The sequence below is a fragment of the Pygoscelis adeliae genome, unplaced genomic scaffold (genome assembly GCF_000699105.1).
Source record: "Pygoscelis adeliae isolate BGI_AS28 unplaced genomic scaffold, ASM69910v1 Scaffold393, whole genome shotgun sequence".
NCBI classification, from domain to species: Eukaryota; Metazoa; Chordata; class Aves; order Sphenisciformes; family Spheniscidae; genus Pygoscelis; species Pygoscelis adeliae.
The window spans coordinates 606,095-621,609 of NW_008824376.1; the positions used below are offsets into that span (position 1 = coordinate 606,095).

The window sequence follows — 15,515 nt, forward strand, 5'->3', positions numbered from 1 at the left end:
GTCCCTGTGTTTATGAGGATTGCCTGCATAGAACTTTCTGCATGACCAGGAGTTAATTTTGCCATTGTAGAGTTTAAATCGCAGACACTTTGCCAAGAAAAGCCTACTCCATAGATCTCACCTTCCATCCATTGGGCAGACTTCCACCCTGTGCTCATCTGCTAATACAGAGACACAAACTGCCTTGTTATATCTGCCTGTTTTCTCCATTGCTTTCTGGTTTCTTATGTTCAGCTCAGGAGAGAGACTTCATCAGAGTCTTAAAAACTACACTTTAGTCACATTGGCAAATAACAGCACAATTTGTTTTATTCTCAGAAAATTTGCAAGTTCTGCTTTTTTTCTGACTGGGAAAGGCAAGGAATTCAAACCCATGTCTGTTGGTCCACAGCTATGTTGCTGGCCTGCCACTTCCTCCTTACCCATACATTCCCAAGCACGGGGATGGCACCAGTTTAACCTGTTGGAAAACTGAACCGTTCCACCAGAATCAATCAAGTCTTTTACACCACCATAACTAAGAAGGGAATCCTGGAGGTCTGTAACAGTCTACAATACTTATCTTTATTGAACACAGATAAGGAACAAGGGAACAGCAACTGATACTACAAAGCTATGTGCACTGCTAATACTTATGCAGCTACTCTCACATCATGAAAACTGTGCACGCCTCAAAAGCACCTGTAGAGAAAGAAAAAAGTCATAATTCTTAGGTAGAATTCTTCATTGATGGAATAGCTGCACAGGCCTATCTGTGAAAAACAGCAAAGAAAAGCCACATTGGCCACCCTCAGGATACATTTCTGAACCAATGGGCCAAACAGGTAAGGCAGAGAGAAAAGCCTGGCTTTAGCATGATAATCTGGTAGCTACAGCAGCCATGGGCCCACAGGTTTTAACTCAGCTGAGTAATGACGGGCAAAGCAGTGCTCACATTGCAAGCAATGAGGTCACTGCCCCTTAAAATCTCCACTTCCACTAATTTACTTTGCTTGATGGGAATTCTCTGTAAGAGGAGGTATTCTTATTGCAGTTTGCTTCACTATTAGACTTAAATATTCACTGCATTTAGAACATAGTACTTTTAACTCTTCTGGAGCACAGACAAAACAAGGAAACACAGAGTTGTCACATCTCACCCCCCGTTTACCCAACTGTCTCTCACATTTCTCTAGGAACAGTGATCCAAAGTGAGTTTGAATGTAGGTTCAATAACAATTAAAAAGAGGCTTTTGAAATAAAACAGTTTGCAAGGAACTGATCTGAAGGGAAGAGTACCTTAAAAAAGAAGCATCTAGGATATGAGACAATTAGCAGAATTCAGTGTAGCCAGATTCAAGGTTATGAATATAAGCACATACTATACTGACCAAGTCTATAAAGACAAGACCCCTGTGGTGGTTTTGGGAGGGGGAGAGATTGACAGACTCTTCAGGAAACAACCAGCCCTTAATTATTTTCACTTATGTGATATTAGGGGGCACAGCTATTATATGATGTAAACAACGTACCCACATAACGTACCCACAATTCCACAAAAGAACGGCAATCATTTTTAGAAAAAATGCCTTAGATTTTCTACTCAAATGGAAAATTTAAGCAGTGAGTGACACTCACTGCAATTAAAAGTGTAAGGGTCATGTACTAACTGCACTCACTTTAATAGTAGTGAGATTTTTATGGCATTAGTATTTGCCCTTCAGTTTCTATGGCTTTGAAATAGAAGGCAGCACTTTGCTGGATTTGGGCTGAGAGGAAGAATCAATTGTACATGAGCAATTATTTTAAACTTTTTGGAAAAAACAAGTGTATTGAAGTGTATTTTATTGTGAGCTAAACCTTCCCAGTTATATTTTATCAAAGTAAACAAATTTCTTTGCAAAATATAAGCAAAGTTAATTCAACCATTATATCTTCCTCTATATGAAAATAGCATATTTCAGGTATTTCAGCCACTAAGATAACATTCAGATGTTGTTTTATCCATTAACATGACTCATAAAATAGCTTTTTTTTTGGTTTTGCATCAAACATTACATCTCCCGCGTAGGACTGTACTGAGTTCAAGCTAACTGATTCTGATTTCCGATCATATGCTCAGGAAGCATAACTGTTAAGCACTCGTTAATTAGCGTAACGCATATGTACCCGTGGCCACTGAAGGATGGAACTCCTACCCACATATCTGCCATCATAACATGATCATTGGCGCTGACAGCTACAGGAGATTTCCCTTAATAAAACTAAACAGATTCTTGCTTTTTGGATCAATAGGGTCAGAATTATAGCTCCATTCTTATGAAGAAAGCACTTCAGGGACATGAAATACAATCATATTTGGCAATAAGAGATGCAATTTCTTGGTTATTTCAACTCCAAGAGCTCTTACTGTTGAAAGATAGGCTGCCCAGAAGATAAACATAACTACAGGCCAATTTTTGCTCCTCTGACAGTACGACATGTGAGATTGGAAAGAAGAATCAAAGACAACTTCTCCAGCTAAAGTACAGAAAAAGCAGCAGAACAAAGCTTTTGTATGCGCGCACAGGTAACATGCAGTCCAGCAGTATTAGGCTTTAGTTTTAATTATCCACAGATCTTTGTATAAAAGCAGTTCTTTCACACCAGTCTTCCACAACTCTGGAAAAAAATTATCATTTGGGGTGTGTGTGCACGTGCACATGAGTGTGTGCTTGCAGTATGTTCTTTGCATCTACTCTTTTTTCCTAGTGTACTTTCAGGGAAACATTGTAAAAGTACCAAATTCTAAATTGTCTTGTTTTCATATTGTGTTTTCGTCTATTACGCTTTAAAGAATAAATTATTCACGGAACATACTGATACAGACAATTTATCTGTAACTGAGGGATCAGCACAAAGCAAATGTGCAGAGGCCACCACCAAAGCCTGCTATGGTGAGCGAGGCACCACTCAGTAGTGGGAAACTATTTGCAGAGTGTTACGCGCGTCTGTTCTTTTTTAAACCTAAGCTCAAGACACAGCAGTAGGGAAAACAAAGCCATTTTGCCCTAACCTTCTGCAGGTAGAGCCCTGGCAGAGCTTAGGCCATGGCTTCAGGGTTTAATTCTTGACAAATGCAATAACTATCTTACCTCTAACCTAAGTTCATGCAGTATTTTACATTGAATTACAACAAGCATCCAATATATTACAAATGCAGCTACCTTTATTTTTCTGGTAAGAGTGCAATTAAAGGTAACTACCAATCTCATTTTTTTGCTGTTTTGTTCTGAAGGAACTCAGGACAAATATGATTATGGGCTGAGATTTTTCCTAAACAACAATGGGGATTTTTCTGCAATTACTACTGCTTTCGAAGGAGCTCTAATACTTTAAGCAGTGATAAAGTGGCAGCTGTACATGTTTAATTTCTGAGAGCCAGGGCATAATGCAGAAGCATTAATCCCTCCAGCTGTCCAGTAATTAAACATCATATAAAGCCCAGAGGATATCATTGCTGTGCTACCTTATCTTACTTATGAAGGACTTTCATTTGTTAAATCTGTAGCAATTTTCTTTCCATTCTTGGAAATAATTGTAGATTCCTCCACCGTGGCAAGCGTACTCGAGTTACAGCTACCTTCTATAAAATGACAGGAATTTCAGGCTAGCTATGTCTCTTTTCATCACATGCTGAAATAATCACAAATAGTGATTGTAGATAAATATTTCCTCTACAAGCACAAATGCAATGCTACGGTCTTTAACCCCATTAAAATTGATGGGTTTCTCAGGGAGAATATATGGCAAAATCTGATCCTTTGGGCTTGATTTCCCTCTGAGCTGACTGAGGAACAGCACATCACTGTGCACCTAGCCTGTTAATGAAGAATTACGAACAGAATTCATAACTTTGATGAAAGCATGTATTAATCAGGCTGCAAAGAAAAATAAAATTAATGCTACATTATCACCAAGTAAAAAGCTCTCAGTAGGATCTGTGGAGATTTGGAACGAACAGAATCAGTATGGTCAAATCCCCATAGGTAGCACTGGAAGTATGACTCCTGCAAAACACAGGTACCTTTTACTGCATCAGGAAAATGATGCTGAGACCACATGATGCTCCTTATTGCTACAGGACAATGATAAACAATGATAAAACAATTTAACTGTCAACAGAAAGGTCAGTTCATGTGAGTGCAGGTGCAGGAGCGGTGTGGAGGAAGGTGGCTTTAAATCAGCTTTGTAATTTCCCCACTTCAGCTGGCTCATCACAAGGTGGATCTGCTGGAGGGATCAGACAAGCTTTAGCCTGCTTTAAATTCTGCCTTCTGCCAATGGTTCTCAGGTGATGTGAGGGCTATTGAGCAGGGCATTGGAAAGAGCTGACTCTGAAAGTTTTCTGCACTTGGACCTTCCAAGAAAAGGACCCCTCACTTGTAGGCACTGCTGCTTTTTATGGAGAATCACACATGTGCCTGGAACTTTACCAGAAAAGAGTAAGTGAAAAGTTCCTGCCCTGAGGATCTTGTAAGTGATATATATACACTATGGAAATGTGAAGGCTGTGAGCTACCATAGCAAGGCCATGTGGCTTACAGCTGAGCAAGAATGTGCTTACTGTTGTTGTTTCCCTTATTAATTTAAAAAACTTTACCCAGTTTGTTCACTTTGAATCTGACATATCGTATCATAGGGATGAAAATCTAGAACTAATTCTGAGATATATGGTCAGCGACGAAAAGCCGGAAGACCAGGGTCCAAAAGAAGATGCTCTCGGTAATGAGGCTGTCACTGTCATGAGACTCCTGCTGGAATTCCTGGCTCTCACCCTTGGACAACTTTATGAGATCAGTATTAAGTACATCCACTACCTGCACAAGTTCCCATGGATCACTGTCTCTATACTGTAGTTAAGCAGAATAAATCATGGTATAGGAAAATAAGCTTATTATGCTATCAATATATCAATGAATACATCATTTCACTGTATCTGACTATTGGGAAAGGGGAAAATTGTACACTTCCAACTCCTCATCTGCAAGACATAATTTCCATACTGAGTGCAAGAAGTGGTCCAGGTGAGAAGAAGTAACACAATCAGAAGAGATGGGACCAGAGCCTTGCTCTCTCTGTTGAGTATCCAGAGTCCTGTCAGGAGGAACAAGCGATGTGTGTGTTACAGGGGTGCAATGCCCATTTCAGCTGTTGCAGAATGGTAGCTCTTCTGTTCTAAAGCCATGCTGAAATGCTCTCTGCATTCCCAAGCAGCTGACAAAACACTGGTTAATCTCTCTCTTAGCAGAGATTTAACAAGTTCAGCAGTAGTTAGCAAAGTCCAGACTGACCCCGAGTTGTGATGCTTTAATTACAGTCTCTCATATTTAATTTCTCTTTTTAGTCTCAGTAAACACGTTCCTAAGCTTGTCCAATCAATTGTGACAAAGGTTAGGTACACTGGGAGCAGACAACCTCAACCAGGGAAATAAGAAAGAGGATGCCAGCACCTCCAAGCCAGCAAATTCAAGACTGCTCTTACATTAACTGTTGATGTCTATTTTAGAGGACTAAACCTGACCTATGACAACACACTTAGTATTGTAAAGACACAAATTACTTCGCCTCCAAAGAACTTAAAAATAAGTTTTTTTTCTTTTTATATACTCTTTTATTTTAAAAAGGCAGATATTTGCATTTTCAAAAATTGTTTGTGCACTGGAAGTTAGCAGTGGACTTAAAGCCTACCTGCTGGAAGTAAATTATTTAGGCAGACAGGCACTTAGCTACCTACGTGCAAGGATTAATACCCACAATTAATCCCTGGTGTAATTACAGCCTGTGCAGACACAAATCTGGATCCCTAGCTTTATCCACTGCAGGTTAAATAACTCACAGCTTCCACTGCTTCCTTGGGAAGTTCGTCCACAGGGTGAAAATCGTACCATTTTTCCTCCTTGTTCATGGGTGAACAACAACAATAAAGTGCCTTACCATCCATTGATAATGGCTTCCAAGCAGTATGATGGGGTCAGTGCCTGCACTGCTTATGAAAATAACTGCTTTCCTAATACTGGTACCAGACCAGGCCTAACAGGCCAGCAAAGGCTGTTTTACAGATCTCTCTGCAAGTTTTTATTTTAATGGATTTCATCTATCAAATTGTTGTTTCTCACTCCAGACATGGCAAACAGGGCCCTTATTTCAGATGAATACAGTCTGTTTTGCTTACTCCTAAGGCTAGCTTTTTATAGGGCTGGATTGTACAGGGGGAGATGAGGAACTCAAAGGAAATATTTGACTTATTCATTGTTTGAGATGATGCATTTTCTTTCCAGCATACCTGCACTCAGGTAAGTCCAGAACTTGCTAACTGTAGCTGAACCCTTTGTCTAAAGGGGGTTACACAAGGACAGCATACGAGACTGCAAATTCTCTCCTTCTTTGAAGAATATTCTGAGCACTGCTGTAACAAACCTTTTTCAGATCACACAGGGTACCAATCGAAACAGCAAGTCTTCAACAGTGACCAAAAGCAAAGGAGAGGGATGTAGAGCACCAGTTTGTTTCCATTCATGCAAGATGATGCACCAAGGATGTGGCTTATACAAAGCACAAAGGAGAACCCAACCCAAACAGAAGATTCCCTTATTCGTATTATATACTTTTGTTCCTGAATTTCTGAACAGCAGCTTTCTCCCTCCAGCTGGCCGTGCCAGTGCCTACATTAACTATGCTGGATAAATTTCACATTGATTCAAATAGCAATTACATAATTCTGAGAAGAAAAATCCATCAAGAATTATCAAATCCAGAACAGTATCTGAAAAGCAAGTTGTTAGAGGCCAGAAGCAGACATAGAAGGAAGGACCATAATACACTTGCACTGTTCTTACAGTTTTGGATGATTCTACCACCATAATCATTGTTTTCCTCTCCTGCACTCTCTTGCAGTAGATCCTCCCTTAACTTGAACTGTGAACATTTTGACTTAGGGACAGGCACTTGCACAGCCTCAGCACAATCAAGCCCTCCTCCTATATCTGGATGCCAGCACAATATTGTCAGTAGTACAAATTACCAACGCAGAAATGCAGGCTCAAATAATGTTCATAAACTCCATATTAGGTTCGTTTGAAGAATTATAATACTAAAAGCCAGTTATTCCTATCAAGAAATAGGAGTATCCATAGTTAAAATATGTTTAATGTGTCACATTAGCTTGAAGTAATAACTTTAGTAACATGGATTTAGAAAGAGCTTAGAGTTTTTCTTGTGGATGCCCTCACAATATCTTCAAGTCATCTTCCACTTGTTTATTGCACACGCAGGCTCTCACCACAGAAATTATCCTGAGCACAAATAAACTCCCTTCCAAACATTTATCCAGAAAGATGTGTTATTTATAGACAAGTTGGTCAGCTCTGTGAGAGGTGCAGCCTTAGCTACGACAGGGTGCTCTGCTCCAAGGAGCTGCAGGTGACAGTCAGTGCTGAAGCTTCTTTTAAAATGAGAACAAAAATGTGGGTGCAGAGGTTAAAATAAAAAAAAAAGAAAAGAAAAAAAAGAAAAGGTCCGAACCTAGGAACAGACTTTTTTTTTTTGTCAGGATACTGTGTCCTGCTGAGATAAGAAAAAACGGATAAAGGAGGATTCTAAACAGTGAAGAAATGGGAATGTTAACAGAGTATCAGTAGATAGGCTTAGTGAGGCTTATCAGATTTGGATAAAAGAGAGGATAGCTATCAATCCTCCACAAGCTCTCGGAGTTTAAACGGCTAACACATTTGTTCTCATCCATGAGGAAAACACCTTAATTTGACAAGCAGCCTCAGTGAAAACGCTCCCACTACAGTCATTCAGTAGTGCCTCCTGTCTCCTTCTCAAAGTGAGTTTAATGCTTCTGAAAGGTGCTGAGTTGACAGATCTTAGGACTGAAAGCTTCTGATGTTTGCATCCACCCAGGAAGCTCCAAGTTTGCCTGTCAGTGCCTTTCTGCCTGGTCCTCTGGCCAGAGAACGGCCCATCCCACATTTAGACTCAGCAGCAACCCCTCGGCAGAGATTGCCAATGTGCACCCACCGAGGCGGCAGCCTATGTGGGGACAACACTCAGTCATAGGGAACTAGATGAAAGTCACTAATTTATTTCACATGAGTTACCCAACAACCATCAGAAGATGGTAGTTTGTCCTTGGATTGAATTTCGATTTTAAGAACCTGCATGTGCACTAAAACTGGAAGATATACAAGACTAGAGATGCTGAAACATCCAGAAGAGAAACACTCAGCTATTTCTAAAGCCATTAATAGCATCATTATGCTGAAATTATGTGGCATTCAGAACATATTTACATTCATTTTGGGGGTTACCTAGAGCCTTGAAAAAAAGAAGTTCAAAGCAATTTCAAGTAGATTTTTATTATAAATAAAAGACTCCATGAGACAACTCCTACTGGTGTAAGCAGCAGCAGCAGCATTAAATTAGTGGAGGCAGCCACCAGTGTAAAAAATGTTTTAATTTCACTAACTCATATTGGGAAAAGAATAATTTTTTCAATAGCAGTTACAATTATCTTCTGAACTTGTCTCTAATTCAAGCCTCCCATTCAAAGGAAAAAAAAATGCATACGCTATAGAGAGAACACTAAGAGTTTCATACAGAAAACCAATAAAAGACTTTTGACAACTGCCAAAACATCATTAGCTTAAAGGACACAGGACCAGGGGTCTAAGCACATCACCAACTTACCACATCATAATAATTTATAACTTAGGAATTGTCCATGCACACACACTTAATTCCACGTGAAACAGGAGGCAACGTAAGGCAAACCTACACCTTTTCCTTGCGAGCCAATCCAACTGGAACTATGCCGTACAGGCTCAGCACAACCACAGTAACCGTTACTGTTACCACGGACCTCTGAGTCATGTACAATATGGAACGGAGATGTTTTGAAAAACTTTGTGTCTAATCTGTAGTTAATTGAATTAGTGAGTTGCATCCAGCCTTCATACTGAGCTTCATACATAACAAACTGCACACTGGGTTTCATTACCAAGAGTGAGGCCAGGAGGTTGAGGGACGTGATTATTCTCCCCGAGCTGGTACTTGTTAGGTCATATCTGAAATACTATGTCCGGTTTTGTGCCACCCTGACAGTACACGAAAGGCATTCGCAACCTGGAGAGGGTCCAGTGGAAGTCCATCAAGATTGGTTATGGTGCTGGAGCACGTGATATAAAAGGAGGGGCTGAGGGAAATGGGTTTGGTTAACCTGGAGAAGGTTGGAGGGAGATCTTACTGTAGTTTTCCAATATCTAAAGGGGTGATACAGTGAAGCTAGAGGCCAACTCTTCTCAGAAATGCGCAGCAAAAGGAGAAGAGGCAATGGCCACAAGTTGTGACAAAGGAAAAAGTAAAAAAGGACAAAGAAAAAATATTTTTACAATGAGTAGCTAAACACTAGAACAGGTTGCTCAGACAGTAAAATCTTTGGTAAGATTTTGTTTGATAAAGCTGACTGCAAAGAAATAAGTTTATCCACGTGTTTTGCTCAGAACCACAAAATGTTCACATAAAACATATTTCATTACACAACTTCAATGAAAAGAAATAATGCGGATTATTAACTGGCTAGGTATTAGAGCCCAAAATTCGGTTTTCAAATGCAGAAACATCAATGTGTGCTTGCATGTAATCATTCAACCCTTTCACCAGTAATCTGGAAGTAAAAGTAACATTGCTGATATCATGTGCAACACCAGAAATATTGATGGATGGGTGAATAACTACACAGAGCATGAAATAGCTTCTTAATAGCCTGGGATTGTTTGCACACAAAGAATTTAATAACCACAGAGTTATATAAGAACAGTATTAGAAAGCTGATTTTACTTCTGCACCGACTGGTAAGACTGATATTCCCTAAGTTCCGGTGGTCTATATAAAAAGAAAGTTGGAAAATCAGCTGGGATACCGAAGGGAGCCACAAAAATGAGTCAAGCATTCATTCAAAAGAAAGTATTTGACAACAAGAAGCATAAAGAACTAAATATGTTTAGTCTATCAAAAAGACAGTTTGAGAAATGGCTTGATTACACAGTGTAGGAGTTTTCACAGAGGGAAAACACCGTTAAAGAGCTCTTTCATTCAGCAGAGAAAGGCCTAATAAAAGGCAATGGCCATTTAGGGACTGAATTTAAAACAGTTACAGTAAATAGTATATCATTCTCATTCTCTCTCTGTCCAATGAAACCAACAAGCTATTAATAAAGAAATGTCCAGGCCTATCTATTATATCCCAGCAGAAGCTAGCCTTAGTCTATAGGGCTACAATCTGCAGGAGGAAGGGCATGGCAGTAAGCTGCTGAGCTACCACAGAATAAACGTTTGAACATTGTTATTTAAGTCCTTACTGCATCATCTGGGTATTAACCTTGACAATCATGTTCCCAAGTGACTAACTGTACTCTGCTACAGTAGTAAAAGAATACTTAATTCTCCACAGACTTCACTTTATATTCTCCAGCCAGCTCCAACTGGAGAATTCTTCTTTCCTCTCTTCTTCTAAAATTCATTACTTACCACTGCAAATACAGAGTGAATGAATTTGCTGGCAGGAAAAGTCATCCCTGTACATACAATTTGTAATAGTCACTATAGGACTTTTATCGTCCTAAAGGGAGATGTTGCATACATATTAAAGTATTACTCTAACTCACCAGGAGTGCAACCAGCCTCATCAATACCACTTTCACAATCCTTCTGCCCATCACATCTCCAGGATGACGGGATACATTTGTTGCTTAAGTCTCCACAGCTAATTTTTTCAGCTGGACATACTTGCTTGGCTGTAAGAATAAAATAAAGAAAAAAAACCCAAGTTAAACATAATTCTAGACATTGCTAACATTGTTTGCGCTTTTTTATTTTGTATGGCTCAATCCTGAGACATATTGTAATGAAATCTCAAGTCAACACTGATTTTGAGGTATGGCTGCTTACATGTCCTGTATGCGTTCCCCAAAAAAGATCACAATACTTTTACATGGGGTGGAAAAAAAAAGGGGTGAGGGGTGGCAAGAAAAGCGCCACTGTTTATTTCAACAAAACTCCAGAAACTTAACTTTAAACTGAAAGGAATTAGGGGAGAGGAACAGAAGTCAGATTCGTATGCAACTTCTCCTACTAGCATTTCCTTGCAGGTAGGCTCTTGCTTCTGGCTGTCCCAGTGGCACCAAGTTGCAACAAAGTGTGCATAGAGCCCATGGCTCTTTACACACACTTGGGGCCTAGTGGCCCCTTCCCACCTTCTCCTTGCCATCTCAGTCTGTGCGTGGGCTAGAAGTGCCCAGCTTTGTGCTGTGACTTTCCTCTCTGCAACATGCTGCTGCCTCTTGAATCAGGTCTCCTTGCACAGGCTTCCCCAGAAACAAGGACCTTCCTGTCCTTCCAGCCTGTGTCTGACCCAGCCAATCCCTTACAGGAACGTAACCGTACAGGAACACGCAAATTAAACAAATACCACCCCTCTCTCTTATTTTCAGGCTTAACTCAACCAAAATGAACTTACAGAGTTGCTTCAATAGATTAACAGGGATTTCAACTAAGAACCTAGGGCTGGTTGAAGGACTGTTGGAATACTCAGTGTGAGTAATGCTCAATACAGCAACAGCACTGCCTATTTGTGACTGCCTCAAACCCCCAATACACTGTGCTTTTGCTATTAAAACACTAGCACCCTGCACACAGCAGCAGCAGTACTGGACAAAACTCCTCTGAAAATGCTACCTCAAATTAAGTCAGGAAAAACAAATTGCCTAATTTTAATATAAGGGTTTACTTATATGTTTGGTATTGCAGGGCAATTTCTAAATTTAATGATCTAGGCAGATTATAGTCAGTAAACCTGGGGAAAAAGTGGCAAGCATAAGCATGAACTCACACGTTAAACAAACTTAACCGTAACTACCTAAATTAACAGCGACTGTGATCTAACATGGAGACACAGGAAGACCTGCAGAAGCAAAACCCCCAGTACATGCAAGAAATCAGCTATGAAAAAAAATCTGCCAAATTTATCTGGAACCAAGCAAGCTGTGAAACTCGTTCTCTTATAACTATTTTGCATTGCCAAAATTCCTTTTATTTTCTCCATATTAGTGTAAAGAGCAACAGATCTGCATTTATTGTGACAAAGCTGCTTGAATGCATAATGTTCCACAGTTTAAACAATTGTTTAGTATTCTGGAATCATCACCCAGTTTGGCGGGATTTGCTTATTAAACAGACCCATTTCTCTCTTCAAAAAATTACATGTTTTCAAATAGTTCTTCCATTGGTATTAACGATGATAACACTATATATGGCGGCAGGTATACTGAAAAGGCAGGAACCTAAATTCTGAATTAAAACTTTCACATTACCCTGCCCTGGTAAAGGTATTTATGCAAAGTCAAACACCTTCCTAAGTGCTGAGCAAAAGAGGATGAAAATTATACCTCTCCCTTTCCACCTGCACAAGAAGGCTGTAGAGGTGCATCTTACAGCCCCAAAGCATCAATCAGACACTTCGAAAACAGTGCCATTTAATCCCAGGATTTCTCTGCCTTAGCACCTTGAAGTGCTATAAGAAGCAGTTTCTAGAAGCTGTAGGCAATCAATATATCAAGAAAAATTAGGCCCTGCCACAGACAGACAGTTAATAACAGATGTAATGAAGTTTTATAACCCTGAGGCAAGACAGCATTTTTGTTGAAATTTGCTCACTGCATACCTAAATAACATTTATGAATGTTGCATGATCTGCAGAGTCGGAGGAAAAAGGGATCCTCACTTAGGCTTTTTGATTATTTTACCAGCACGTCAGTAATAAAAATCACCTGACATTGGAAAGGCTCCACACCACCACCCCACTGGGATCAACACATCCGCCAGCTCAGATCAGTGCCCTGCTACAGGCCAGGAACCATGTCCTGCATTTTCCCCTCAGCCCTGGTCCCTCTAAACTGTAGGTTTATAGTGCACAACTGCAGGGACGCTTGGTGGCACTGAGCACTCGCGTCTTTCCACAGAAGTCAGATAGCATGTCTGAAAACCAGGTCACTTGCCAACCGTGCAAAATGGTGTAAAACAAGGTGCTTGCCCTCACCCTCGAGGAAGCTGGCATGCCTCACTGCAGCCGAGCTGCTCTGGACACCATCCCCCGAGTTGTATGCTGGGGTGCACCATCCTTAAATATGCCCAAGTAATATTCATGGATACAGAAAGAAAAACAAATTCTGTGGCAGCTGTTTGGCAACGAGCAGCCCCCTCCAACAAGAAAAAAAATGGAGTTAAATGGTCCATTTGGCCTAGAAGCACCACATCCTCTCAGCACAGAGGGCTCGCACCCCAAAAATACCGCTTCTGCCAGCCTTACCCCGCCCTCACATGCATAGGTGTGAGTCTGGGGAACGCTGCATGGAAAAATAAAAATGTGCAGCCAAGTCACCGTTACTTTTTTTTTTTTTTTTTTTAAAACCTCTGTACAGAGCCACACAAGGATTACAGACTGCACTCTGGCAGGAGGAGCCTGCAGGGGCCAGGGAAGGCAGGCGCCAGAGGCCTCACCGCACTGCCATCAGCCCCTCTGAGGAGAAAGGTGGCAACTCGAAGGAGAAGACAGCAAATTCTGGGAAAGGGACATGGATGGCCACAGTCCATGCATATGAGGCAGCACAGGAGGCCTGGGGATGTGAGAGAGGCACAATGCCTGGCTGCAGGGAAGGGACCCTAACCCCAACAGCAGGGCTGTCTTGTCTTCTGAGAGACTTGCCAAGCAGTGTCTGTGAAAACAGGGCTTTTTGCCACAAATACTGTACAGAAGGATGACGTGACTCCTGCAGCTACCTGGGCTTTGCATTCCTCCATCAAGGCCTCCAAAGCCTCTCAGCTCTGAGGTGCGCAGCTCCACGGCCACCAAAACCCAGCTGCCCTCTCCCAAATGGCTTCACCACCAAACCCTGGCTGCTGAGGAGCCGCTTCAGAGGGCCAGGCAGATGGGAGTTTGCTGCTGGGGCAAGGAGGCCACAGCTCCCCCTACCCTGCACACGGCTGCACAAGACAGCACTCTCACCCTGCTGAGCCCCTCTCCTTCCCCCCCCATTCAATTCGAGGTTGGGCCCTGTAATGAGGTTTGCTTCTAGGCCACCCCATGCTCTAAACCAAGTTTTTACCATAAGCAAACACATGCTTAGAATACATGAGAAAAATAACTTTCCTCGCTAGATTTATTACTCCAAATGGATTTCCATGCTTTTGCACTTTGAAAGTTTGTCTCCTGTCTGCATTTGTGCAGTGCATTTAAGAACAAAGTTTGCATTGGACTGGCATACTGGGAAAACTGGGAGACCAAAGAAAGTCACGAAGACATTTGTTCATCAGGTTATTGGTCCACATCCCAAAAAATTGTTCTTCTTGCTATGGTGATGGAAAGGAAAATTTGTTTTGGTGCCAAGTAGGACCAGCTTTTTCAACCTCATAGTAAATCTCCATTGAGAACTAAGTGGGTCAAGAGAGGCGAGAACACTTTCCACACACCTGATTTTGAAGAAGGTGAAATATAATTATAAAATGGTATCATAACACACTGGGATCATTAACCAGCAAAAAGGTTATTTATTGGTCACAGTTTAAGTATGGGCATTACTTTTTCTTGGCTGCTGTGGGCAGATGCTTAATAGCTTTGGGAAGCTGAAAGGTTTGTAAAGGTATGGACAGAAGAGTCCTATTTATGGAAAGCAATCTCTGTGTTAATCATCTCGCTGACAGAGTAATTACGGACATTTAAAAAAATGTAAATCAAAGCTTGAACTTGCAGGGATACAGCAACAGAAGCTGCTGTTGGTCACAGGTCATCAAATCTCTGCGTTCCAGTGGTTTCTGCACCCAAGCAATTGTTGCATGGAAGCCAACAACTTGTAAGCACTGGCAGATAACAGATAGGAGATCTTGCATAAAACTCAAAGCAAAATTTTGATGAAAATACTTCTGCATTATTTCAGCAAGTTGTGTTCTCCCCCCGCCCCCAGAAATGCTGCAGCAGTGCAAGTGGACTCAATGTTGTTGTCCACACTACGAAACAGGCTTTTAGCTACTGCAATCCAGACTTACCATTTCTGTTTCTGCACACTGCTTAAACAAACCCAGGCCTTTTGGGCTTACATGACCAAAATGTTTACTTCCTACTTTCTTCTTCATCCACCCAGAAAGGAAAGGGTTAGCACTGTATGTGACGGTGAGTGCTCTTACCCTGGATATATTCTGGACCAATGCAAGTTATAGCAAGATCTGCCTTTTCAGAAAAGCACCATTAAACAACTTGGTTGAAATGTCAGACACATCAAGACCAATTTATCACAATGAACTGCAAATGCCAAGGATGGACAACAATGGTTTATTTATAAGGAGACAAGAGCAAAGAAGACAAGAAGGTTCCATTTACTCACTACCGCCAATGGCACATTCTTCTTTTTCTTTACAGGAGGCTACAAAGTCTTTCAGAGAAC

The 15,515-nt window shown here is 41.0% G+C and overlaps 1 protein-coding gene across 1 annotated transcript in view; it reads right to left on the bottom strand.

Annotated features, from left to right (window-relative positions):
* The window catches only part of LRP8 (low density lipoprotein receptor-related protein 8, apolipoprotein e receptor), a 160,007-nt gene that overhangs the window by 34,188 nt on the left and 110,304 nt on the right, over positions 1-15,515 (bottom strand). Inside the window, exon 3 of the mRNA XM_009320196.1 lies at positions 10,689-10,817. Within this exon, the coding sequence (XP_009318471.1) occupies positions 10,689-10,817 (129 nt within the window). The remainder of the gene's footprint in view (positions 1-10,688; positions 10,818-15,515) is intronic.